Here is a 27,501-nt window from a genome sequence, read left to right as displayed (position 1 = left end):
ATCTGCTATTTACTTAAGTAAATCACTTGGAAACATAAAACTGGAGGTTGTAGCTCAGTAAAACAATAAAGTGCTTTTGATGAGAGTAGTTGTTATTTACTGGTTGTTTCTTGTTTCACCTGAGGCACCGAAATCAACAATATGAATGGTGACAATGTTTACTAGGAATAAAAATTGAAAAAGCTTGTTTCTAATAAAAAGCCTGCATTTCTAAAATGTACTTTTCTATGTGTTTCCATGTCTTCAAGTTACTGAATTTTTACTCACTACTGGGTAAGGAAATAGTCTATGCTGGGGTGGAACAGGGTGGCAAATGGGAAGACAGAAAAGGAACTGTCCATAAATATCCCTTAAGGGCTCCACTTGTGAAGGTGTGCGCGAGGGGGTTCCAGCAGAAAAGGTCAGGCCCCCATGCTGAATCCAATGTGTGTGCAGATGAGCAGCGACACGGATTGGCTTCTGGATGGGTCCACATATCAACCTAAGAGTTTATTCTGAGTCCACATGCTTGGTAACTGCTATAACACACTTGCATCTTCCATGGCCTCGATCCACCTGAAAAACAAAAGAGGAGACACTTGGTGTCGTGACTCTAAGTGACTAGACTCTATTAGTATTAGCCTAAGGTTAGGGACCATGTCATATTCATATTTATTTGTTTTCCCAGCATTTAGCAAAAGGCCTGGAACACAGTACAAAGGTTTGCTGAATCAATGCATGCCTGTACGAATAAATCATAATAATCTTTAAAAATCGCACAACTGCCCTGGCTGTTGTTACTCAGTGGTTAGTGTTGGCTTGTGGCCCAAAGGGTTTGATTCCCTGGCCCCACTCCAATTGGACTTGTGTGGGAGGCAACCAATCTATGTGTCCCTCTCACATTGATGTTTCTCTCTTTCTCTTTCTCACACTTAGTCCCTCCCTCCCTCCCTTCCACTCTCTGAAAATCAATGGTATATTTTTTCCACTCTCTGAAAATCAACAGGAAAAATATCCTCGTGAGGATTATAAAAAAAAATAAAATAAAATCTCACAACTAAGAACAGGCAGTTCCGATGCTCTGCTGTGGCCCAAAGGGACTTGATAGGATAGGACGGCTGGAGGAGAACAGAAACCAAAATCCTAGGTAATAACTTGTTTTCTTCTGAATGAGAGGCAAGGAAACACATGACTAAGTTATTTTGGTACCTCTGAGCTGAATTGGTATCCTCTGCTTTGAAGCTATAAAATAAGGTTTTCTTGTGGTAAAGGTGAAAAACAGGTCCTACTTCGCTGCTGCCCTCCTCCTTTTCTGGGGCAATGGTGAACCCTAGCAGGGGCATACTCTCCATGGCCACTGTGTCCTGCAGAGGACAGAAGGAAAAACTGGTATTAAATATGGCACTATACACAGTTAACAGCTTAGCGTTCACTGACACCTCCAATCTGAGGTGCATGATGAGCCTTTCTGTTGGGACATGCCTTGGACACAGTGAAATAACTGCACACATACTTTTTACTCCCACTTCTTGCCAAGATCAGACATAAGGAGGAAAAGAAACATCATTTTGTGACAGCCTATTAGGACCCAGGCATTTTCGCCTTCACATTATCTTGTTTAATCTTTGCAGCAATCATAGAAAATGTCACCTCCATTCTAAGAAGAAACTGAGTCTCAGAGATGGTAAATAACTTCCAAAGGTCACACAGCAGGTAAAGGGCAGAGCCAGAATCTGGACTCATGATCACCTTCTAACCCCCTTTCCGCTGATTCAATTAATGATTCACCTAGTTTTCTCGAGTTACTTCTGATAACATTCTGTACTCATTGCCCCATGCCCTCATTCACAGGGCTTCAGGATAGAGCACCCAGGGCATCTATGCTATAAAGGTGCTAACCATGCAATGAGATGTACCCAGAGAACTTAGATGGACCTTAAAATCATAGTGCTTGGTGGAAAAAGAAAGAGCTTTAATATATAAAGATATTTTTATATACACACATTTATGTAAAAATACATGTTCATAATGCAATTTTATTAAACCACATATAAATGAGATATAATTAAGCACATTAGAATGGTTGTGGGAGGAGAAGGGAGGGGAGGAGATTTTGTGTGCAAAGGGCAATCAATTTTCAAAGATTGCTAGATCAGAAAACTCATTTGACAAAATTCAACATCCATTCATGATAAAAAACAAACAAAAAAACACAAACACGTCAGCAAAAGCTAGCAGTAGAAGGGAACTTCCTTAATCTGACAAAGTGAACCTATGAAATACCTATAGCTAACATCATATTTAATAGTGACATACGTAGCATGTTTTTCCCCTAAGACGGGGAACAAGGCAAGAGGGCGTTCACTCTTATCAATGAAAGTCAACACTGTTGTGTAGGTCCTAGCCATTGTATTAAGGCAGGAAAAAACACTAAAAGATCAGAAAGGAAGAAGTAAAACTATCTGCACTTACAAAGACACGAATGATTACAAAACAACTATAACTAATAATGAATTTAGTAAGGATAGTCATTAAAAAATTTATTTACAACTAGAAAATAAACTATATTCAAAATTGCATCCAAAAAAATAAAATACTTAGGTATAAAGTTAACAGAAATGTAAGAACTCTAAGTCCCCTATAATAAAAACAAAGCATTAAAAGAGAAGTTAAAGAACTAAATAAGAATTAATACCATGTTCATGAGTTGTAAGATGCCAATATTGTTAAGATGCCAGTTCTCCCCAAATTAATCTATAGATTCAATCTCTCTCATAATCTCAGCATGCTTTTTAAAATAGAAATTGAAAAGTTTATATGGAAACACAAAATACCTAGATACCCAAAACATTCTTTAAAAAGAACAAAGTTGGAAGACTGACACAACCTGACTTCAAGGCTTACTCTAAAGTTATAGTAATTAAGACAGCATGGTATTGGCATAAGGATTGGTAAATATATCTGTGAAACAGAATAGAGAACCCAGAAGTAGACCCACATTTATTCTGTTATTTGATATGTGACAAAGACATCCAAATAATCCAAAAGGGAAAGGAAAATCTTTTCAACAAATGGTGCTGGAACAGCTGAATATCTATATGGGAAAAAATGAACATCAACCCCTATATCACACCATACACAAAAATTAATGTGAAATAGACCTAAATGTAAAAGCTAAAACAGTAATGTTTTCAGAAGAAAATACAGGGGAATAACTGTTACTTTCAATAGACAAAGGTTTCTTAGGACAGAAAGCAATAGCCATAAAGGAAAATATAGATTTTACTGAAGATAGAAAATTCTGTTCACCAAAAGATTCATTCATTCAAAAAATGAACAGGCAAGCCACAGAGAGGATATTCATAAAACATTTCTCTGACAAAAGACTGGTATCCAAGATATATTAAGAACTATAACTCAAGAACAAGAAGACAACCTACTTTAGAAAATGAGCAAGAGATCTAAACAGGCACTTCTCAAAGTGAAATATACAAATGGCCAATGAGCACATGAAAAATATCAGTCGTTAGGAGAATATAAATTAAAACCACAGTGAGATACTATACCTTCACAGGAATGGCCAAAGTTAGAAACTGATAATACCAACGTGTGTAGCAACCAGAACTCCCATATTTGCATACATTGTTGAGGGGAGTGAAAACTGGTACAGCATTTTGGAGAAGGTCTGGTTGTTTCTTATAAACCACAAACACCTAAGTTTCTATGATCCAAGAATTCAAGCCTAGCCCTAACCAGTTTAGCTCGGTGGCTAGAGCTTAGGCCTGCGGACTGAAAGGTCCCAGGTTCGATTCCAGTCAAGGGCATGTACCTGGGTTGGGGGCACATCCCCAGTAGGAGGTGTGCAGGAGGCAGCTGATTGATGTTTCTCTCGCATTGATGTTTCTAACTATCTCTCTCCCTTCCTCTCTGTAAAAAATCAATAAAAAATATATTAAAAAAAAAAAAAAGAATTCCAAGCCTAGGTATTTATCCAAGGTGAAATAAAAACCTATTTTCACACAAAAACCTGTATGTAAAAGTTTAAAGTGGCTACAACCTAAATGTCCTTCAACTGGTGAATGGATAAACAAACTGGTATATTCACAAAATGGAAGACTACTTTGGCCAAAAAAAGGAATGACCTATTGCTATATGCGACATGACTGAATCTCAAAAACATCGGGCTGAGTGGAAGACATCACCGTGATTCCATTTATATGAAGAGCTAAAGGAGGCAAAACGTATCAATGGTGGAAAAAAATCAGATAGTGTGTTGCCTCTGGGACAGGGATGAGGTGGGGATTTATAGGTGGATGCATAAACCTATAAAACAGTATCCTATTTGTGTACTTCATCATATGTAAATTGTACCTCAAAAGAAAAAAACAAATAGGGGGAAGAACATTTTGAAAAGCATCAAAAAATAAAAAGGAAGAGGGATGAATGAATAAACAGATATTTGATCAAAGAAGTACAGTAAAATGTTAATTGTATAATCTAGTTCATGGATTTATGACAGTTCACTGAAAATTCTTTCACTACTTATGTTTGAAATTTTTTATATTGATAAATAATAAATATAATAACTAAATAATAAAGTGTTAGAAAAAAGATGCCTTTATATTAATGAAGTCACTTTCTCCCAGGACTATCACTGAATAGTAAGTTTCATTAACTTTGGTCAGTTCAGGGTATATGACGTGTTCACAGTAGTATACTCAGTGATCCACATTATCAAACCTTTTTTCTTTGATGGAATTTAAAGCTGGTCCTATCACTAGAATATGGTCCTTGAGAAATTATACAAGTTCCTCTCTGGAAGAATCTATATTTGAAGCATATTTAAATTCATCTTTTAAAGCCAACTTATGCTGTTACTTCCATGACAACTGTTGCTCAGAACCTAAAGACTTTGGGTTTTCCATTTTCAGATAGAACTCACCTTCTCTTTGGTGGTTATTTAATTATCACTACCCTTTGCTCATCTAAGCCAGCATTTCTTCCCAACATGTGTACTGTGCAACAACACTACTATGTGATGCTCTATGAGGAATGGCCTATGGTCCACCCAGCTTGGGAAATCTCCACGTCTTAAGAGACCCATAACATGGCCTCGTATATGAGCGATTCTCAGAAGTATGACTGTGAGGAAGTCCCACTCACTGCCTACCCGGGGTTCCCTCGAACCCTGTTTCCAGAGAACCCCTGTGGTGTCCTATGGAATGCCTGCTCAGGTAGATGCTGCCCTGGGCTGCAGAGGATAGTACATCACCTTTGAGTTTGTCCTGGAAAGATCAAAATTCTCCCCAGCATAGAAAGCCGCATCTGTGGACATGCAAGTGAAAGACCCCCTCGAGGAGTGCCCAATTCACATAGCACCCAAGTCACTCAGGCCCAGTGAGTCCCCTCTGTATGTCTGTGTCCCTGCTTGCCTCTGGAACACTGGAGGACAGTGTTGACAGCAGCCGTCAAGGCCGAGGGTCCTTTGTGAGGGAAGCTTTAGGTCCTGAAGAAGGAAGTTGCTTTTGCTCACTCACCGGCATCTGCATCTGTGGTCAGGGGAAGGGGCCAGCCCTGTGCTCTGTGCACATCCTCATGGGGTGAGACACCCACCCTCTGCAGCTGGGCAGAATGCATTTAAGTCCCATTTTCAAAGCGGATTTATTTAGCCTGTGGAAGCCACCAGATGGTGGGGCCTGGACATGGGAATCTTTCCCGTTAGCCTACAGTTCAGCGTGGGTCAGGACCAGACAGCCTCCTGCTGCAGAAACACAGCCCGTACCTATCCACTCCGGAAGGAGGCTTGGTTTCCAAGGCCCTCTCTCCTTTATTTTAGAAGATGTAAATGTAAGATGTTCTATAAAAATATAAACAAGTTTTACTTAACAGAAGAGTTACTATGAGGCAGTGCAGTTCCCTGTTAAAAAGAAATGCACAAAGAGTGTGGTAGTTTCCGTCAACCCGTTGAATTTGGTCCTAAACCAAATGGAGAACAGAAAGCCGCTTTCTCTTACAGAGTGCTGGGCTCGTACAGGATGCCGGGCCTGTGACATTCAAATACTTTGGTGCACAGGTCTGCCTGCTGTACTGCCTTATCTCCCTCCACACAGAGATGGCAAATTCCTTAGATCTGGGATGGACACGCAGTTGTGTGTCCACAGCAATGCTCAGCACATGGCATTGCTCAGCAAAGACTTGTCTGACATGGGAATCGGGACCAGCATTCAGGCCTCACACTGCCCTGAGGTGACAGGGTGTGGTGCACCCCCCACATGGACGTTCTCAGGCTTGAGCTTAACCTTCCAGCCTTCACAGGAGGGAGAAGAGGAAGCGCGAACCACCACTACCTCACTGGCCATGTAGGTGTAGAGCACTTTGCCTTTGATGACAAACCAGAGCTTCTTCCAGTGCCTCTTGCCTTTCTTACACCGGCTGAGATAGCCACTGATGGCGGAGCCCGCTCCGGAGGCAGCCACCTGGTGGAAGGGAAGCACAGTGGTCGGCACCAGGTGGTGGTGGGCACCGTTCAGACAGCCAAAATGACATGCAAAACAGTGAGCACATGGTTTATTCTGCTTTGGAGTCTGAGACATGGATGAGGTCTCAGGATCCATCCAGCACCTCAAAGGCAGCAAACTAGTACCTTGGTTTGAAACACAGTCTTTATACTGAGAAGACCCAAGAATCAAAAACTGCCTTCAGGAGTGCTGCCCTCTAGTGGTGTTTCAGATTCCTGGTCCTTCTCCCCAAGCGCCAAACCCGCACATTACAAAACTGATACCTAGAGGAAAGGTTTTCTTCCTTCTAAAACTGATTCTTACCGTTTTCAGCTTATTGATTTCTTGTATTTAAGGAGGGATCCTCTTTGTATTGTTTACCTAAACGTTTTATCATCTCTTTCCTAATGGGACGTGTTAGCTCCTCCCGTTCTTATTAGTCGTCTGTCGGGCAGGCTTTATGTGGGGTTAAGAACACAGGCTTTTTTTAAAAAAAAAAAGAACACAGGCTTGGAGTAATTCCAATCTAGGGTTCCAGTCCAGGTGCTTGATGCTGTGCAATTCACTTACTTCCTCTAAGTCTCAGTTTCCTTACTAGTTAAATTGAAATTAAATGACATAAAACAGATGACCTACAGTGTCTGTCTGACCCATAGTAACTGCTCCACAAATAGTAATCTTACTATTAGAGGAATGTGGCCAGGTTAAGAAATAATTTCATTTGACTTTCTCATTTTACAGATGGGGAAACTGAGGCTCAGAGGCATGGAGAGGTCCACCAAAGGTCAAATCCCTATTTAGTTGAAGAGAGTGAGAAGTCGAATCTCTCAGCAAATACTCCAGAGGTCAACAAACTTCAGTGTAGGGCAGCAGTCGCCAACCTTTTGGACCTCATGGACCGCCAGTGTAGGGCATGGAAGCCACAACCAGTTCTGGCTGTTTGGAGAAGCACAGGAAGGAAACCTGCCCACCACAGTCCAGGACTTCTATAACAGATATGGGCTCCCCATCCCGCATCGCCCCCCCCCTCCGCTCCCCCCACACACACACACACACTTGCTGTGCTGAAACATCTCACAGAGAGAAAGGCAGTGTGGACAGAACATGACAGGGAGCTTTCTGTAGACTTTCTCATGGGGAACAGGTCTTGCTGGTGAGGTGGGGGGAGGGGAGAGCACAGCAGGAGACGGGGGCACATTTCTCCTGGGGCTACTGCTGATCCCACTGAGTGCGGGTTTTGCTGGATAATAAAAAGGTTGTCGCTTTGGGCGAAAATTAGCAAGGGGCTGGCTAGGTCAGAACCATGTGGCAACAGGATCAGAGCAGCCTGATACTAGAAGGGTAAGAGCATTGGTTCTCAAACTCTGCCCCCATGGAACACTCGGGTTCTATGAGCTTGACTCACTCATGCAGACCACCAGCACAGTGGGAGAAGTAACAGGGTGAACTTTCCTGGTTTTATGGAAAGGGACTAGTTAAATAAGTGATGGGATTTATATGGCTGAGCAAATGAGAAATAATATCTAAGAGAAATTAAATGAAGATTCAGTATAATATGTTATCTTTTGGGTAAAAAAGAGCATCTATAATTGTACATATTCATTATGCAGATGCATTAAAATTTCTGGAAGGATCCATGAGAGATTTGATGGTGGTTACCCCTGGGATGGGTAGGACTGAAGGAGTTCGGAGAGGGAGAGAGACTTACTTTCATCATATATTCTTTCATGCTTTTTTGAAAAAAATTTTTTTTACCATGTATGTGTTAATCCCAAGATTTTTAATATGCAAAAGGAATGAAGTTAATGGATAGAACTGCACCTATTAAAATTTTTCATCCCCTAACCCTTTTAAATCCTTGCCACCTGCTACTTGCTAATGAACATTAATGAAAAAAATTGGAAACAGCTAATCACACTTCTTCCAACAGCTTGTATATTCATGGGCATACATTTGTTTGTGATTGTGATTAGAATTTAGACGTATAAAGTCTAGTCCTATTTGCAGGATGGAATTGAGTTTAGCCAATTCTGAGTTTCCCGCAAAGAGCTGCAGCTTCCAGAGGAACCTGAGCCTGTCTGGGACCCCCGGGGTGAGAGGATGGCAGAGCCTGCTATGGGAGACCTAAGCTAGCGCTGTAGCTGCTTTAGCTGGAAAAGCCCCAGTGGTCTGTGCAGTACTCTTGGGCTAGGTCTCAGTATGGGGCAGGAGAGAGAAAAAGGAAAAGAGAGAAAGAGTTGGACAAGAAAGTCAGAGAGAAGGATGTGAAAGATGTCTCCTAACACCGTCTACAACCACTTTAAGTCCTGCCCTCTGCCACCAAGCAGGCATCTTCTCAGTCCTGCCCAGGAGACAGGCCCTTCCCTTGTTAGGTGAGTCTGTCCTTGTAAACAGAATGTCTCCCAGTAGGGGTCCTCTTTGTCCCAAAGAGCCCAGTCAGGGAGGGGGAAGGGGTCTGACACTGTTCACAGAGAAGGACCACGAACCGTCCAAATCCCAGGATGTCCATGCAGGTAGCCCCTCCTGCCTTACCTCCGTCAGGGCCGAAGGGACTTTCTTCTGCTTCTTGAAGGTCGAGGGGTTGATGCTATGGAAGACGGACGAGAAGGAACTGCTCGAGAAGCGGGGGGAGGACAGAGGGAAGCTCATGCTCACTGGCCTCTCTGTAACGAAGACAAGTTACGGGGGAAGGGAGGTAAGCGTCCACGTGGACAGGCACGCCAATTCCTGTAAATCAGAGCTCCCGGTCCTTCCCATGGTGGGAACCAGCCCATAAAAATGGGCAACTAACTCCCTTCTGCTGACATGAAGGCCCTGGGGGCAGGGAGGGAAGGCTTCTCCAGGTCTCCAGGGGGCAGGGGCTGGGCTGTGTTCGGTGCCCTAGAGAACTCTGGGTTTAGGCCCAGGCCACACTTGCTCTCCCTCCAGCCCAACCCTGCTTGGGCAAAGCCCGTCCCCTGAGCACAGTCTCTCCAGAGCCAGCTCAGCTTCCGCAGGCGCCTTTATCAGCGAGCCCTCAGCCCTTCCCTGACCCTCAACTCTGTTACCCGTCTCACAATCCTTATCCCCAAAGGGGCCCACAGAAAACAGGCCTACAAAACACTCTGGAGAAGAAAAGAGGCTGCCGTGGCAAAGTACATGTGAGCTCTCCGCTTACCATCCCCATCACTGAGGGGCACTGACCCAGTGCTTCCCAAACTTAGCTGCCCACAGAACTCTTCTTCTGGGAGCACCTATCAATTTTTTGTGGACCAGCATTTGGGGAAATGGTGCCCCAGGTGTGAGTTTAAACCCCTAGTTCCTCCTCGAGGGCTGCTTTTGTCTGCGCCTCCCGGGAAAGGGGTTTCAGGCACCAACCACAGGCCAGGGAGAAGCCACGTGGGCCACCTGGAAGACAGGTGAGGGTGGTCCCAGGTTACCTCTCATCAGGCCTGGGACATCCCCGCCCCTCTTCTTTAGCTCCCCGTAGCAGCCGTCGCAGACCTTGGCCATCCGGTCCTTGAGGTACTTCAGAGGGTACTTGTTTCTCGAACAGTTCCGGCACACGATCTGCGGGCCCAGTTGGGGATGCATGTCGGAGCGGTTCTCATTTCAGCACATGTTTAGGGCCAGCATCCTCACCCCTCTGCCTACAGCTCCACCTCCTTCAGGGACGGTGCCCGGTCGCCCTGCCTTTCCAGTGCAGCTGCATAGAGTTCTGCACAGCTGCTTATATCTTTTTCTGATGAGCCCTTAACCACAACAGATACTCTTTTTTATGAGGACAATAACCACATATGCTATGATTTTCTTTAGGGAGCATGGTGGTGCTATGGAAGGGGCCTGGGCTTGGGCACCATGGTTTGAGGATACCAGTAAAACGGGCATTAACTACCTCACAGGCTTGGTGTGAACACTCCCCGCTCTGGGCTGGCACGCAGCAACTGCTGGATGCCCCTGAGTCCCCACCCCATGCCAGCCCCATGCACACATTCCCCCCCAACGTAATTACTCACCTTGCCACAGGCGTGGCAGTGATGACGCCTCAGGGTGAGGGAGAAGTCGCAGCCGCAGTTCATGCACATCATAACATGTGTGACAGGCACCAGAGTGGGGGGCCTCTCCCCCAGGCTGACCCCCAACCTCTCTCGTATCTAGAGCAACAGAATGGGGCCAAGCAGTGTGGTCAGGAGACCAGCTGGATGGGTGTGGTGGGCAGGGTGCATTCTAATTCTATAGCCTCCCCCTCCCCATCCTGTATCCTCCAGGAAGCTGATTTTGGGTTAGAAACAGCCAATGGGAGGTGCTGTGCTCCAGGTTGGGGTTGCACAGTGACTGCCCTGAGCCGGTGGGAATATGGCAGGAGAGGTGGGAGGAGGAGGAGGAGCCAGTGCCATGATGCAAAGAGCTGCAAGTCTTCCTAGGCGTGTGGCTGGTGTCCCAGGGCCTCCACTCACCTCCACGCTGTGGTGGAAGGCAGCCAGAGCCTGGGCCTTATAGTCCTCAGGGAGGGCTCTGCTCAGACAGCCATGCCACTCATCCCGCTCTGCACAGGAGCTGTGGACACAAACCGGGGTTAGCGATTGCACGAGGGGACCAAGTCCAGGGCAGCCCACTGCCCAGCCCACATGCCTGAACCTCTTGGCATCTGAAATCCCACCAGCAAGTACGGGCCACCTGCCAGACAGGCCTAGGCTTGCACCTCAGCACCTCCACCTGCTAGCGGGGTGGCAGGGCACGCTGCGGTCCCCCAGGCCCCTTCTTCACTTGCAACAGGAGTGTCAATCCTCTTCCTCTAACTCCCAAGGCTTTTGTGGGGATGAAATGACATGTGGGACGTAGATGGACTTTGTCAACAGCAAAGCAAGGGGTGTTAGGGAAGGAAGCTCTGAGGGGCCCACACTTTAGGAGGTATGGTCAGGCAGGGGGCAGGGGAGAAGGTAGATAGAAGCTGGAAAAGGCCAAGGTCCCAGTCTCTCCAACTGCCCCCAGTTTCTCACATCACTTCCTAGATACTCATCCAACAAGCTGACCTCCCACATTCCGGCTCTGTGCCTGGAAGGTGGTGACAGCCACACTGGGCTGTGAGCTGCCTAATTCTTGCAGGGCCCGCTAGGTGTCGCTCCCATCCTACACTAAAGTATGCAGGCTCAGCCGGAGAAGGGACCAGTTTGGCCTGGGAGGGAGGAAGGGTGGCGGCCAGCCAGATGCCATGTCCCTAAAAGGAGATGTATGGTCCACTGTCCCTGGAAGCTTCGGTGTGAAGTGTCTGGGTTAGCAGGAAGGTGACCGGCCTGTCAGTGACAGGGGCTTCTTGAGTCCACTGGCCAAAGGGCAGTGTCCCTGCCTAAGAGAGATGGGCAGCCCCATCTGAAGGGCTGAGCCTGGCCTGCCACCACCCTCACCTGATGGTTGGACAAACAGAAACCATACCCTGGTCTCCCCAGGTCTCTGGTTTTACCTGGAGGTGAGGGGAGAAGAGGCCATGGAACCCCACCCAGGCATCACCTCTTTGAGGAAGCCTCCCCTTTCTCCAGCCGATGGGGTCACTCCTTGGAATTTCTAAGGCGTTTTTTTTGTTTTGTTTTGTTTTGTTTTTACCCCTCAGGCAGTAGGCAGTAGTGGAAAAGCACTCTGGATCACGCAGTCCTGCATTTGAACCCCAGTTTTGCCTCACATGGGCTGTGTGACCCGTCTCTAGGCCTCAACTCCCCAGGGAGGAGCTGCAAGGCCCACCTCCAAGGGTGGTGATGAGGGTCAGAGGAGGGGCCCAATGCAGGTTACTCTTGCCATCACCACTATTAATTCTTCCAGCAGTTATGTTCTGTATTGTAACCAGTTCATAACTCCTGCCCAGAGTGTGGGCTCCCCCTATCCCGAGCAAATCGAGGCTTAAATCATTTGTGTCCTCAGCACAGAACCTGGCCATGAGGAGTGGTTAATAAAGGCTTAATGACCAAACACATCTATGAGACAGCGTGCGGGTCAGTGTGTGCACATCCCATGCCACACCAGAACCTCCACCCCACACTGGGCATGGCTGCCAACCCTGGGTCACGCACACCTGAGAGGGAAGACTCCCAAGCCTTGGGAACCTGTCCACCCACCATGCCCAGTGAGGTCCTGGCAGGAGCCACACCTGCCTGGTTTCTGAGCTTGAGCTGGCCTTGCCTGGAAAGCAGGGGTGGGGGAGAGGGGCATGTGGAGGGTGAGGGAGGTGAAACTCTTTCACTGCCTAAAGCCAGCAAGGAAGGACCCCTCGGCATCCTGACGGTCTGGAGAAAAAAACAGAGGGTTCTGAGAGAAGGCTGAACCCCAAACCAGGGAAAGCTCACTCATTGTTTTTTTTCTCCAGACACGAAAGCCTGAAAGTAATGGTAATTTATTAAATAAGGCACACAATGCATTCTTTACTCACCTTAACTTTTCGTGTTGCTATAAAGACCAAATAATCTGTGTAGGGTTTTACAACCATGAGGTATTGTTTATTGTTATATTTTAAGAAAAAGGGCTCTAGAAACCCCCAAAGTTCTATGTAAAATTTTATGTACATGCACATTTATTTGGGGGAAGAGAAGCCAGTTTTTATCAGATTCTCAAAGTGGCCTGTGATTCAAAAATGGTTAAGAAACACTAAAAAGTTCTTTGATGCAAAGGATCTATAATAATAAAAGCATAATATGCTAATTAGACCGGACGTCCTTCTGACATCCTTCCAGACGACCTTCCTGATGAAGCCATGGTGGTGGGGGCCAAGCCCCTTGCACAAATTTCATGCATCGGGCCTCTAGTACCAAAATAAAACCAAAGACACATCCAACATTTATTCCAAACTTTCCCACCTGTAAAACTCTGTTCCTTCCCTCCCTTGCACCCATCCCCAGGCCTTCCCTCTGTCCTCCTCCCCATACCTTGCAGACAGAGTTAGGCAGGACTCAGAAGTCTCAATCTTTAGGGCGTAGGGCACTTTCTCCATCACAGGGCGGCTGACCTGGAAACCAACAGAGGCACCCTCAGCTGGAGCGGGGGGGGGGGGGGAGGGGGAGGGCATGAAGGGGCAACCACAGACTAGATTTTTCCTCTGGTCCTGCCTCTGTCTCTCTCTGAGCCTGAGTTTCCTCAGATGCTGAGACATGGCAGATGGTGTGTGTGTGTGTGTGTGTGTGTGTGGTGGGGCCTGGCTACCAACTCTGACTCTGATTCTATGGTCCTTGGCCACTGCCCACCCCCAGGAATGCCGTGGAGCTTCCCTCTCAGGGCCCAGACATCCTGCTGTACAAGGACCTGCTCAGTGACCGTCTCTCCCACTCCCTTGTCCAACAGGCTCCTCAGTGGATCCTTTGGTTCAAAGGAGAACAAACCTCCCTGCTGAGAAGGTGCTTTCTGCTTCCGCTTCCTCATGAAAAGAGCTTCCAGGAAGGAGAGGGGCCCCCACAATGCCTCCAATGCTTCCCCTCCCGTCTGCACCTCCCGCTGCATTCTCCCACCTCCGTGTTCCCCTGTCTGACCCCACCGCCAGAACTAACTTCCTAAAACCTCCTGCCTATTAAGCTCTCAAGCATCCCCATCAGCTCTCAGCCATCCTTGTATGTGGGATGGAGTTACACTGTGTCAGGCCACACGTGACGAGGCCCCCTTCCGTCCCGTCTCTCTGTCTTTACCCACGAGACTATCCAGCGAGGCTGGCATCTTTCTTACATTTGTTTAAAAAATATCTGCCTCTTGAACAGATATTTAGCATATAGCAGCATTATTTACCATAGTCGAAAGGTGGAAGCAACCCAAGTGTCCATTCATGGGTGAAGGGACAAACAAAAAGTGGTGTACATGTACAATGGAATATTATTCAAACAAAAAGTAAGGGAATTCCAATACCTGTTACCACATGGATGAACCTTGAGGACATAATGCTAAGTGAAGTAAGCCACTCACAAAAGACAAATACTGTGTGATCCCACTTCTACGAGCTGCCAAAGAAGGAACCCATGCACTAGTTCACTGTTAGTGGGATTATCAATTGGTGCAGCCACTATGGAAAACAGTATGGAGATGCCTAAAAAGTTAAGAACAGAACTACCATATAATCCAGCTATTCTACTTCACTCCCTTCATCCGGAGAAAATAAAAACACTAATTCAAAAAATAGATATGCACTTCTATGTTCACTGCAGCATTACTTACAATAGCCAAGATATGGGAACAACCTAAGTGCCCATTGATAGGTGAATGAATAAAGAAGATGTGGTTCATTTATGTAATGGAATATTACTCAGCCATATACTAATAAAAGGGTAATATGCTAATTAGACCGGGCGTCTTCCGGATGTCCTTCCTGACAAAGCCGGGCTGGGAGAAGCCGCCCGCCCCGTGATGCTGGGCACCAGTAGCTGTGGCTGCGACCTGGGAGAGGGACAAGCCGCCCGCCTACGGTCACCCGCGGCTGCAGCCAGCCAGAGGGAGGGAAGCCCGGGTCCCGGGTGCCTGTGGCCGGCTGGAGGAGGGAATCCTGGGTCCCAGGTGTGGGGCCAAGGCAGAGGTGGTTAGGGGCAATTAGGCTAGCAGGGGAGCAGTTAGGGGTGATCAGGCAGGCAGAGGAGTTAGGAGCCAGTGGTCCCAGATTGCGAGAGGCATGTTTGACTGCCAGTTTAGGCCCGATCAGGGACATCCCCTGAGGGGTCCCGGATTGGAGAGGGTGCAGGCCAGGCTGAAGGACCCCAAACCCTATGCATAAATTTTGTGCACTGGGCCTCTAGTTTATAATAACATGAATGGACCTTGAAGGTATACTGCGAATAAATTAGGAGAAGAAAGACAAATAATGTATGATTCCACTCCATGTGGAATCAAAAGACAAACAAAAATAATAATAAACTCAGATACAGAGGAGAGATTAGCAATTACCAGAGGATAAGGGGACTTGAGGAGGGGGGGAGAACGAAGGGGTCAACTGTGGTGATGGATTGTAACTAGACTTTTGAGGATGATCACTTTTTAGTGTATAAGTTATAACGTTGTAAACCTGAAACTTATATAATAAAAAATTTAATATAGCACTAGCCGGTGTAATCAGTGAATAGAGTGTTGGCCTGTGGACCAAAGGGTCCTGGGTTCGATTCCGCTTAAGGGCACATACCTTGGTTGCAGGCTCCTCCTCAGCCGGGCCCCGGTCAGGGCTCGTGCAGGAGGCAACCAACTGATGTGTTTCTCTCACATCAATGTTTCTCTCTGTCTTTCCCTCTCTCCTCCACTCTCCCTAAAAGCCCCCGGGCGAGGATTAACAACAACAAAATGTAACATATTAAAAAATCATCAAGAGAGAAAAGGGAGTGGGAATGGGGAGTTAGTGCTTGATGGGTACGAAGTTTCAGTTTGGGAAGATGAATGGTGGTAATGGTTACAAAACAATGTGAATGCACTTAATGCCACTGAATTGTATACTTAAAAATGGTTAAAATGGTAATTTTTATGTATATTTTACCACGATTAAAGAAATTCACCAAATACATACTTGTTTCCTCCTTACAAGCCTTTGCTTACACATGCCTTTCCTCCTGAAGCACCCTTCCCCATCTGTCCACATACCGTGCTCTCTAAGGGGCTCAGTTCCCCTCCTCCACGAAGCCCTCCTCACCACTCCTCCCTTCCTCTCCCCTCCTCCTCCCTGGCCCCCGCCTATCTACAGCACAATCCGGCTGTTACCCACACATAGCGCTGTTCCTCAGGACCCCCTCTTCCCAGATGGCCTGTGAGCTCTTAGAAGCAGGGATATTGTCCCCTGCTCACCTGGGGTCTCCCCTGACTACCCCAGGGTGCCTAGCATTAGGCATTTACCTTCATGCCGGCCACTGCCAGCGTGTTCTTCAGCCGGTACTTCCCATCCTTCTGGGGATACGTGTACAGGAGCATGTCGCTCATCTGGGGAGAAGGAAACCTCATCACACAAGTCTTGGTCCCAGGAGGCTGTGCTGGGCTTCTGTCCTGAGGATCACTGAGCACTGGGCGCATAGGCATCCTGCATTCCCCACTGCCCCCCCCCCCCCCCCCCGAGAGAGCCGAACAACCGTGGGCTAAAACGGGAGCACCTTCCCCACAGTTCCACTCCTAGGTAAACACTCAAGGGGAATACATGCAGTGCCCACAAAACGTCAAGTACAGGGACGTGCATACAGGCATTATTCGCAATAGCCAAATAGTGGAAACAATCCAGCTATCGACAGGTGGATGGATTAGCAAACTGTGGTGCATCTTATACTATGGAATACCACACAGCAATCGAAAGGAACAAACGGACGATACACACAATGACACGGATGAAGCCTGAAACATGCCGATTGAAAGAAGCCAGATACAGAGAACACACTGCTTGGTAACATTCACATGAAGCTCCCGAACAGGCAAAACGAATCTGTGACAGAAATCAGGCCCGTGGTCGCCCGGGGCAGGGGTGGGGGAAGGGACTGCTGAGGAGCACAGGGGAACTTTCTGGAGGGCTGGGATGTTCTGTATCTTGACGCAAGTGGCAGTACATGATGATACAGATTTGTCAATATACTTTAGCATCTACACTTAAGATGGACGCCTCTTACTCTGTATAAATCAAACCTCTGTGAAGCATAGTTAAGGAAAGAGGGGAGGGAGGGAAGGAGAGAGGGAGGGAGATCCTTGAGGATAGGGAGCTCCAGTGACATAGTAGGTGCTCATTTAATATCTGTTGAATGAACAACTAAAGCTCCCCATCCCCATGCAAGGCAGACAGGAAGAAACATAATGAAAGTCACCTCACCTCCTTAGAGGAGAATGTTTGTTTGGCTAAAAGGTTTAGTTTGAAAAAACAACCTCACACTCCGGGTGGTCTGTGGGCTGTCAATCCTGACCCTCCAGGCTCTGTAGCTGCTGTGTGACTATGGACAAGCTGTTTCCCTCTTTGAGCCTCAGCTTCCTCACCTGGGAAGTTGGGACCACCTCTGCCCCTACCTCATTATGGATGCTGAGAGCGAATGGCCCCGAGTGAGCCCTCTGTGCACGGGAGCCAAGTAAACTAGGCACTGAACAGAACATGGCATCTAAGGTCTGAAACAGGGCGAGAACTCAGGGTTAACACTTCCTTTTCTTGCAGACAGAGTCCGCTGAGGGGACAGAGGAATGAGTTTTTGTGTCACCAGTTCTTCATGGGACCCCGACGTCCCAGGCAGAGCTGTGCGAGAGGCTTGGCCGAGACACTGAGCTGCTGTGTGACCTCAGGCAAACCCTTCCTGTCTCTGGGCCTCACTGTCTCTAACTGGAGCTGGAGAACAGGGCCAGCAAACATTTTCTTAACAGGCAAGATAGTAAATATTTAAGTCTCTATGGGCCATACAGTCTCTGTTACAACTATTCCACTTAGCCATTGTAGCTCCAAAGCAGCCAAAGACAGGAGAAACTGAGTCACAGACTGGCTAGATAACGTGCCTAAGGGGGCAGAGCTGGGGTGGTAAGTAAATAAGTGTGCCTCTAGTGCATTCAGGTGTGGTGTGGTGTGCTGGGGGTGGCCACACAGGGAGTCCTGGCCCCACCTGGGGACAGTGACCAAACCCCATACAGAGCCTCACTCATTAGCCTACTTGGAGGAACCCGCCTGTGTCACTCACCAGAGTAGTCCCAGCCTTTTCTGACTGCCCCTTAAGCACCTGCTGCCATGGCAACTGCCATTAGCACCCTGAGGTTTTACTGATGGGTTCAGGACCAGGCTGCCTCCTAATTGCCCATGGTTCTCGTTTCTTCTTCAAAGCATGTGTTTTACAGCCCCAATTTGGAGGAAGGAAGAGAAATTCTTCATGGAGGAGAAAGGGTGGATTTCTCACAATAAGGAGCCTCCAGTACCACCCATCTCTTGGGGCTGGATGGGACGCAGGGCCACTGTGGGAACCTCTCCACAGCATCACTGAAAACCCTGTGTCGGTGGGCAGATGCCTTGACTTTATTGTGTAGTTAAGATTATTTTATGAAACTGGCACCTTATGAGGAATAAAAGTTGTTCCTTAATGTGTTCACCATGGTGCTCCCTGGTTCAAGAACCTGTCTGTCCATCCTCTTGCTAACTATCCCTCTAGAGCAGTGGTTCTCAACCTTTCTAATGCCGCGACCCTTTAATACAGTTCCTCATGTTGTGGTGACCCCCAACCATGAAATTATTTTCGTTGCTACTTCATAACTGTAATTTTGCTACTGTTATGAATCATAATGTAAATATCTGTGTTTTCCGATGGTCTTAGGCCAGTGGTCAGCAAACTCATTAGTCAACAGAGCCAAATATCAACAGTACAATGATTGAAATTTCTTTTGAGAGCCAAATTTTTTAAACTTAAACTTCTTCTAACGCCATTTCTTCAAAACAGACTCGCCCAGGCCATGGTATTATGTGGAAGAGCCACACTCAAGGGGCCAAAGAGCCGCATGTGGCTCGCGAGCCACAGTTTGCCGACCACGGTCTTAGGCGACCCACAGGTTGAGAACCACTGCTGTAGAGCCTAAGACCATCAGAAAACACAGATATTTACATTACGATTCATAATAGTAGCAAAATTACAGATATAAAGTAGCAACGAAAATAATTTTATGGTTGGGGGTCACCACAACATGAGGAACTGTATTAAAGGGTCGTGGCATTAGAAAGGTTGAGAACCACTGCTAAGAGGATGTTACTAACACCTACTTAGTAGAAGGTCCTGTGCTGACAGAGAAGGGGACCTGGGTTCAGGCTGTGGGGCGGGTTGGGGGGTGGGTAGGGAGACTAACAATGACAGGGAACCAGAGAGACCCAGGCCAGTCATCATGACTGAGAGAGAGAGAGGCTATGAAGAGAGTCAACTAGATGCTGGAGGGAGCATGGGAAAGGGAAAGAGAAGTGGGAGGAGGGGGAGGGTGAAAAGTGGGGGAAGGGAAGGAGCGAGGAAGGACACTGCGTCTGTGCCTGGCATTCGAAGTCCCTGTGAAAGGGACATAGCCAGAGGAGCTGGCCAGGTGGGAATCAAGATGGAGGAGCTCCCTCCACTCTAGCTTCATGCACTTCCTTCATTTACAGGAGGGACTATTTCCCTCCTTGTCGAGAGAAGGACACTGAAGCTCAGAGAAGTAACAGGACCTGCCCTGGGTTGCACAGCCAGTAAGTCAGAGCCGGCATGAGAATCCAGTCTGTCTGACTCCAAAGCCAGTGTTCATCACCATCCTGGATGTCTCCCTTTTTCATCCTGGAGAAGCAAGGCCTTGGGACCCAGCTGTGAGCTGTGCTGGGGCAGAGGGAGCTGATGACTCTATAGCTCTGGGCAGAGGGAGGGCCTGTGTCCCATGGGATAACTGTCAGAGGGAAGGGTGGAAATTATTATCAAACAAGCTGCTTCTATGGGCCTCATTTAATTCCCCAAACTGCCCGGTATTTCCACTTTCCCTGTGGGAAATCGAGGCTCAGACATTTCTGTGATCTGTCTAAGGGTTACCGAGGGGCTAAGTGTCATATCAATATCTAACCAGCTCATTGCCTCACAGATTTCCAAAATTCAAGGGTATGAACTTCTGCTCAATAGAAGGAATTTTCAAATATGTAGACTCTCATATGGAACAAGGGATGACTTTCCTCACTGGACTCCAAGATCCACAACAGGGTAGGGGCCATGTCTATATACTCTCACAGATCTTGGCCCACAGAAAAAGATGGATAAGGAGTTGCAGAATTAATGAATGTCATAATAAGCAGTGAGCTCCCTGTCACCAGAGGTATATGCAGAGTTCAAAAAACTACCTGGAGAAAGGAACTCAAGCATCTGCAGAGACTTTGCGATCCTTTTGAGAACTCAAACTATCCAATGAATTATCCACTCTGAACTATCCACTTTCAAAGATACCTTTCAAAGTTCCTGCTGGGGTTCTAATCTCTTGCCTGTGGCCAAATTTCTCCCTTGCACCACAGCACAAACCAGCCAGAGTGAGGGGTTCTCATGGGAAGAGGGTAAGAGACAGCTGGTAGGAGGGACAAAGAGCTGCTTGTAGCTTAGCAGCCACTGAGGTTGATGTTACTACATCATAAGCCTGGACATTGCCTGGTATTCCAGACTGTAGCTATAAATCACCAAAAATGCTACATTATATTCTGTCTTGTGCACAGTGGAGAAAGTGTTGGACTCGGGGTGCAGCCCTGGTTCCCCCAGGGCTCTGTCACCAACTTGCTGAGAGATCTGGCCAAGTCAACTCTCTTTTCTGGATCTGTTTTCTCATGCATTAGATAAAGAGGTTGGACATTTATTCCTGGTTTTAGAATGTTTAAATTTTGGTACCATTCCATCAAAATCGCTGAAATAATAAATGAGGGATGGGGGGAAATTTACATAAACAAACAAACAAACAAACAAATAAATAAGGGATGGGTGGTGGTTTCCAAGGATTAATCTCTCAAGCTTTCTGAAAAGCTCAGCACACAGAATGATCCTCATCCTACAGATTCCTCTCTGTTCTAGTCCTCTCCCCTGACTTCCAGTCGTCCTTGAATACTGGTCCTAGAAATTCCACAGAACCTGACAGTCCCAGGGCTTGGTTGGGGGGCCAGGTACTTACCAGGAACAGGTGCCGGGGGCGTCTGTTTTTCCCTGTTACTTTCATCAGTGTCCCTTCCTTCAGAAACTCCTGTGGGGAGAGAAGCGGACATCGGTGGTCAGGCTGATGCCCTGGAGAAGGGTGGGAGGCCCTTGAGTGGGAAACTGAAGTTATGATGCTTCCTGGAAGACCAGAGAGCAGCTCCTGGGGGGGATTCCCAGCCTAAGAGAGATGCTCTGGGCCCTGGCCAAGTAGCTGAGTTGGTTAGAGCGTCGACCTGATACACCAAGGTTGTGGGTTCAATCCCTGGTCAGGGCACATACAAGAATCAACTAATGAATGCATAAATAAGTGGAACAACAAATCAATGTTTCTCTCTCTCTCTCTCTCAAATCAATAAAATTAAAAAATTTTTTTAGAAGAGCGAGATGCTCTGTGTATGCTCTAGCAGCTCTGGAGACAGACCTCTTGGCCTTTCAGCAGCATTCCACCTTGAATTACACCAAGCCCCAGAATGGTCCATACAATGACTCTCACCCTGGTTTGCTGCCACAAGTCCATCCAGAACAAAGCCATGGAAGGTTTGCCAAAACAGCTGCATGAAGAGTTGGTGTACCCACCTTGAAATTCTGGAGCATACAAATAGATGCTTAGTAAATATTTATTGATGACCCAGGCCAAAACGTTAAGTGTGATTTTATAGAATCTCATACTAGTGAGAGCCCTGCTAATTTTGGGTAAAATCTGAACACAATATCTCATTTCTTTGTCTCTTGTCCTTCATCAACTGTAATAGGTAATGAACACATTTTTTACTATTTTTGAGCTGAGTTTTATGTTTTCCATTGGAAGCTTAAAAGTGGATAAATTGTTCAGCTGGCATGACTCAGCGGCTGAGCGTCGACATATGAACCAGGAGGTCACGGTTCAATTCTCTGTCAGGGTACGTGCCCAGGTTGCGGGCTCGATCCCCAGCAGGGGGTATGTAGCAGGCAGGCGATCAATGATTTTCTGTCATCATTGATGTTTCTACCTCTCTCTCCCTCTCCCTTCCTCTCTGAAATTAATAAAAATAAAAATTTTTAAGTAGTGGATAAATTTGTCTCCTGAAAAATGTTTTTTTAAAATGCTGTGTTGGGGCTTTTGAGAGTTGGCTTTCCTGATTTCTCAGCAATGCTGGACTAAACTAAAAATACTTGGTGTTGCTTCTTCTTGGAGGTGAAGAGAACCACAGGGAACACTGAACCCAAATGGCACTGTTTCTTTAAAGGCCGTGAGAGTGGAAAACCCCAGGGGAGGCAGTCCATGGGCCCTGTGAGCCCAGCCCTGCCCTCCCTCCTCCTCGGGTAAACAGCACCTGCAGCCAGGCCTGTCTGGGGCCAGCCCAGCTGAACAATGGGGCTTATCAGAGCCTCGCCTGCCTGCTGCCAGTACGCCCTCTGCCCCTGCCCATGGTGGCGGTGGCACTCACCCTTCCTGGCTGGAGGAGATCCCCTTGGCCACGAACGCTGTGCTCAATGTGGACAAGCTTCTGCAGGTTTTCCTGTGGGTGGGACGGGGTGAGGGAGAGATGGTCAGGACCCCTTCAAGGAGTCTTACCGCCTCACAAGGGGTGGTATTGCTTCTGCTTCAGAGGAGGAAAATGGAGCCCAGAAGGACCTTGCCCCAAATCTGACCTCCCGTCAGGGTCGGGACTGCGGCCTGAGCCTGGATCTGCAGGATGCTGCGTGTGGTCTGCCCATAATCAGGCTAGTCCTTCTGGGCCTGGGGTCTCACACTGCCACCTTTATGCATACCATGGCGATGGCCTCTTGGCCTTGCTTTGCCATCCGACACGCCGTTTGTCTTTGGGCCACTGCGCCTACTCTAAGCCTGTGTCTCCCGTAAGGCCTGGAGTATCCAGACTTCAGTAACCCAGAGATGACAGATACCCAAGGCCAGTCTGTCTCTCTGGGATTACAGACCAGGGTGTGGCCTCAGAGGGACAGTAACCAAGAAAATTCACCACTTGGGGAGAAAATGGGTCTGAGCTCCTTGAAGAAAGGTAACTGTGCCTGCCTGAGAACTCCTATCAGTCCCCCACTGGGTCATCCACAATCTATAAAGGGACACACCTTGTCCCCTCTGCACAGCACCCCTTAATACTAGAAATAACAAGCAGGTGCCCCTTGAACCTCACACAGGGTCAGGTTCTAAAGTCAACTAATGAGGTAAAAGCTGTGTGCAGAGAAATTGCCCTGAAAAGGCCTTGACACTGTTCATAGTTTTGGGCATAAAATTCTACACATTAGAAATGTTTGATAGTTGTTCCATTTCCACTGATGATGTAGAAGGCTGCAAGAACACAATGCCCCACCATAACAGTGAGAAAAAAACACACAGGCAATCTACAAAATCGTAGCTCTTCTTAGACTTCTTGGAGAGCTGAGGTCACAAGGCAACCAAATGAATGAAATTCCAAAGACTGACAAGCCCCTCCACAGAGATACGAACCCGTCATGCCTTTGGCGACACGCAGGAGGGAAGAGGTGGCTGGCACACAATAGAAAGCAGCTGAAATGTTAATGGTTTCTTAAAGGTCACGTGTGGGCTGGTGGGGCAGTTCAGAATAACACGGAGGCCCAGACATGAGAAACATCTACAAGCTCTTTTCCAGAAGTTTCCACCAAGTGCTCACAGGAAGACTGGGGGAAGGCAGGGGGCCAGGAAGAACAGGCTCCCTGCCTTTGGTGGTAAAACAAACGCTCTCTGTCCCAAGAAGAGGGGGGCATAACTCCTTGGGTCCAGGATGGTACAACAATACAAGGCAGAAACCTCCAAGACCTGCCACAGTACATGGCTGCCATGCAGGGGAGGGGCAGGGTGCTGAGAGCCCGGCCCCCAGGCCCTGCTTCAGACTGAAGCTTGTCCTGAAGAGCCATGGTTTATGAGCCTAGCACTGAGTAACAGGAAACAGTAGTCTGCCTCAAGAAGGGGCAAGAACATGGGGAGAGGTCTCTTCTGTGCCGCAGGAGTGGCTAAAAGCTGACAAGGCAGCAGGAATATAAGAAAAACTCTGGCACTTCAGGCCCCACAAACAGTACCAGGTAACAACAGTCCCCTTCTAGAGGAGCATGAAATCTGTGGGGTGCTGAAGGTGACAATGGTGACAAAAAACCCAAACCCAATTCATTTATTGGATTGACCCAACTCCTATAGCCCCTGTAACAGCATGACAAAGTAATAATAATAATAATAATAATAATAATAATAACAATAATAGGCACATCCACTTCTGGGGATAGATATTTCCCTAGTCTCTACAGTTCTTCTACACATAATGTTTGGCATTCAACCAAACACTACAAGAAACACAAAAAAGCCAGAAAGAACCTCAACTAATATTCAAGAGGTAAAGCATTCAATAAAACCATAATGAGAGGTGACATAGATGTTGGAATCATCAGACAGGAACTTCAGAGTAAGTATGATGAATATGTTTAAGGAGCTAGTGGAAAAGAAGAACAGCATGCATGAACAGATGGAGGATTTCAACAGAAATGGAAACTATACAATAGTCAAATGGAAATATTAAAAATGAAAAATATGGCATCACATATGGAGAATTCCTTTGATGGATTTAGCAACAAACTGTACACACGAGGAAAAGTAATCAATGAACTTGGAGTTAGGTAAGCAGAGATTAACCAAACTGAAACACAAAGAGAAAAAAAAAGTGTGGGGGGAAATAAAATAAAAGAGCAACCAACAGCAATTTCCAAAAGTAACGAATGACTACCTGAAACATAATATTGTATGTCAACTGTAAGTGAAAGATAAATTAATTTTAAAAAATGGAATTAGTGAATTACAACAAATCACTGATCTAGGAAGCACCATAGCTCCTAAAATCACACAAACTTAGATATCAGAGTCAAACTTCTAAAAGTCAAATTTAAAGAGAAGATCTTGAAGGCAGCTAGAATAAAGAAACACATAAGACTTGATTACATAAGAAAGAGAAATACCACCATTACAGCAGATTTCAAATCAGAAACTATGCAGGCCATAGGACAATGGAGTGGCATTTTAAAAGTATTGAAAGAAAAAGTGGTCAATTCAGATTTCTATATTCAGGAAAAATATCTTTCAAGAATTGGTAAACCTGCCGAAACCGGTTTGGCTCAGTGGATAGAGCGTCGGCCTGCGGACTAAAAGGTCCCAGGTTCGATTCCGGTCAAGGGCATGTACCTTGGTTGCGGGCACATCCCCAGTAGGGGTTGTGCAAGAGGCAGCTGATCGATGTTTCTCTATCATCGATGTTTCTAACTCTCTATCTCTCTCTCTTCCTCTCTGTAAAAAATCAATAAAATATATATAAAAAAAAAAAGAAAAAAAAAAAAAGAATTGGTAAACCTTCCAATTAAGTAAATGGATGATGAATGATGAGAACTAGGTTTTTCACTTTTGTGTGGAAATTTACAGATAAGCAAGGGAATGATCTACCGATGCAGTAAAGATTAGAATTGCAGACATCAGTAAGAACTTATGTTTAGCTTAATGTAGATGGTTATATGAAATTCTTCCCATTGAACCTTGCAGTTCAAATCCATGTTGTTCAAGAGTCAATGTGCAGTTGGGAATCTGTGTATGCAGAAAGCTGATTGTAATTATACTCAGAACTTTAACTGCATGAAAGGTTGGTGCCCTTAGCCCCCATGTTGTTCAAGGGTCAACTGTATATACCAGTGGTTGGCAAACTGCAGCTCGCGAGCCACATGTGGCTCTTTGGCCCCTTGAGTGTTCTAATGCCACTTCTTCAAAATAGACTCGCCCAGGCCGAAAACCGACTTCTGCGCATGGGCCACGAAGTTTCAATTGCACTGTACGTGCGCGCCCACACGTGGTATTTTGTGGAAGAGCCACACTCAAGGGGCCAAAGAGCTGCATGTGGCTCGCGAGCCGTTGTTTGCTGACCACTGGTATATACACATATACAGACAGTCCTCGGGTTACGTCGGACTTGACGTACGTCATTTTGTGGTTACACTGCCATCTCCCATTTATTTATTAAAAAAAAAAAAAGTTCCGTCATTTCGACGTATGTACACATGTGCTTTATTTTTTTATTATTATTTATTTACCACAAGTAAAGGTCAGGAATTGTTATCTTTCTTTTAAATTTTTTTTTTACTGTTTCACTTCATTACTGCTGTGTATGTGCTCCATGTGGGTGACGTAAGTGCATATAGAGGTGGGTGCCAACTTACAGCGAAAATCGCGTTACAGCACGCTGTAGGAACGGATCTCCAACGTAACCCAAGGACCTACTATATTTCTTTGCTCTGTCAGCTAAGATGACCTAAATGAAATAATATTCCAGTAGCAATGAGCATACCTAGTACCCAGATCTTGATTTCTAATACCATTAAAGAAACCAGGGTGCCTTGGAGAAATGGATGATTCTAAGAATAGGGCAGAAAATATAATAGATGATCCTGGAGTACCATGTAGTGCCAGAAAGTAAGAAAGTGCTAAAAAAAAAAAAAGTACTCAAACACATATGCAGGGGGGTACGTGAAAGGGGTACAGGAACCAACTGAAAGGGCTCCAAATAGCCAACACTGGAACAATTTGAGAAGTAAAATAAATAAAGCAGTATGGAATTATAACCCAAAATATAAAGCAAATGCCCATGAGTCCTAACTGACATAAATGATTTATTTGTTTATAATGAATACATTAACAAATGAGGGAAAGGAGACAACTCTCTCATGCAGAAGAATTCCTAATAATTTAGGTAGATACTCTACTCTGCCCTTAAGGAGAGGGAGCAAAACTCCCTACTCCTTAAATGTGGGCTGTTCATTGTGACTTTCTTCCAAAGGGTATGGACAAGGTAGTGAGTATGTGTGTATCACTTTACTGTGGAGAAACCTGACAAACACTACCTCAGCCAGGCGATCAATGCCAACATCAAGTCATAAATCATGTTGCTAGCATGTACCCTTCATAGGATTTGATGAAAGTGGTACTTTATTTCCATGTTTTATTCCCCCCAACCCCCCACCAAATCACAAACCCAGTCTAATCATGAGAAAAATATCAGACAAATTCCAAAAGAGGGACATCCTAGAATATATATGACTAGTATTTCCCAAATTTGTCAAGGTCATCAAAAGTAAGGAAAGTCAGCCCTAGCCAGTTTGCTCAGTGGATAGAGCATTGGCCTTCGGACTGAAGTGTCCCGGGTTTGATTCCGGTCAAGAAAATATGCCCGGGTTGTGGGCTCAATCCCCAGTCGGGGGTGTGCAGGAGGCAGCCAATCAATGATTGTCTCGCATCATTGATGTTTCTATCTCTCTCTCCCTCTCCTCTCCTCTCTGAAATCAATAAAAATGCATTAAAAAAAAAGTAAGGGAAGTCAGTGAAACTGTCAAGAGAAGTCTAATGAGACAAGATGACTAAATGAAATATGATAACCTGGATGGGAACCTGGAACAAG

General features: G+C 46.3%; 1 protein-coding gene across 1 annotated transcript in view; it reads right to left on the bottom strand.

Moving 5' to 3' along the window:
• FGD5 (FYVE, RhoGEF and PH domain containing 5) overlaps positions 1–27,501 on the bottom strand; it is a 105,341-nt gene continuing 77,840 nt past the window's right edge. Inside the window, exons 10-20 of the mRNA XM_008152393.3 lie at positions 22,489–22,560; positions 21,039–21,107; positions 16,287–16,370; positions 13,367–13,446; positions 10,913–11,012; positions 10,472–10,609; positions 9,896–10,025; positions 9,009–9,139; positions 6,327–6,455; positions 1,189–1,343; positions 1–555 (exon numbers count right to left, since the gene is read on the bottom strand). Coding sequence (XP_008150615.3) covers positions 519–555; positions 1,189–1,343; positions 6,327–6,455; positions 9,009–9,139; positions 9,896–10,025; positions 10,472–10,609; positions 10,913–11,012; positions 13,367–13,446; positions 16,287–16,370; positions 21,039–21,107; positions 22,489–22,560 — 1,125 coding nt within the window. The 3' untranslated portion in view covers positions 1–518. The remainder of the gene's footprint in view (positions 556–1,188; positions 1,344–6,326; positions 6,456–9,008; positions 9,140–9,895; positions 10,026–10,471; positions 10,610–10,912; positions 11,013–13,366; positions 13,447–16,286; positions 16,371–21,038; positions 21,108–22,488; positions 22,561–27,501) is intronic.

Source organism: Eptesicus fuscus, chromosome 18 (genome assembly GCF_027574615.1).
Source record: "Eptesicus fuscus isolate TK198812 chromosome 18, DD_ASM_mEF_20220401, whole genome shotgun sequence".
In the NCBI taxonomy this organism is placed as follows: domain Eukaryota; kingdom Metazoa; phylum Chordata; class Mammalia; order Chiroptera; family Vespertilionidae; genus Eptesicus; species Eptesicus fuscus.
This window is presented reverse-complemented; position numbering and strand designations above follow the sequence as displayed.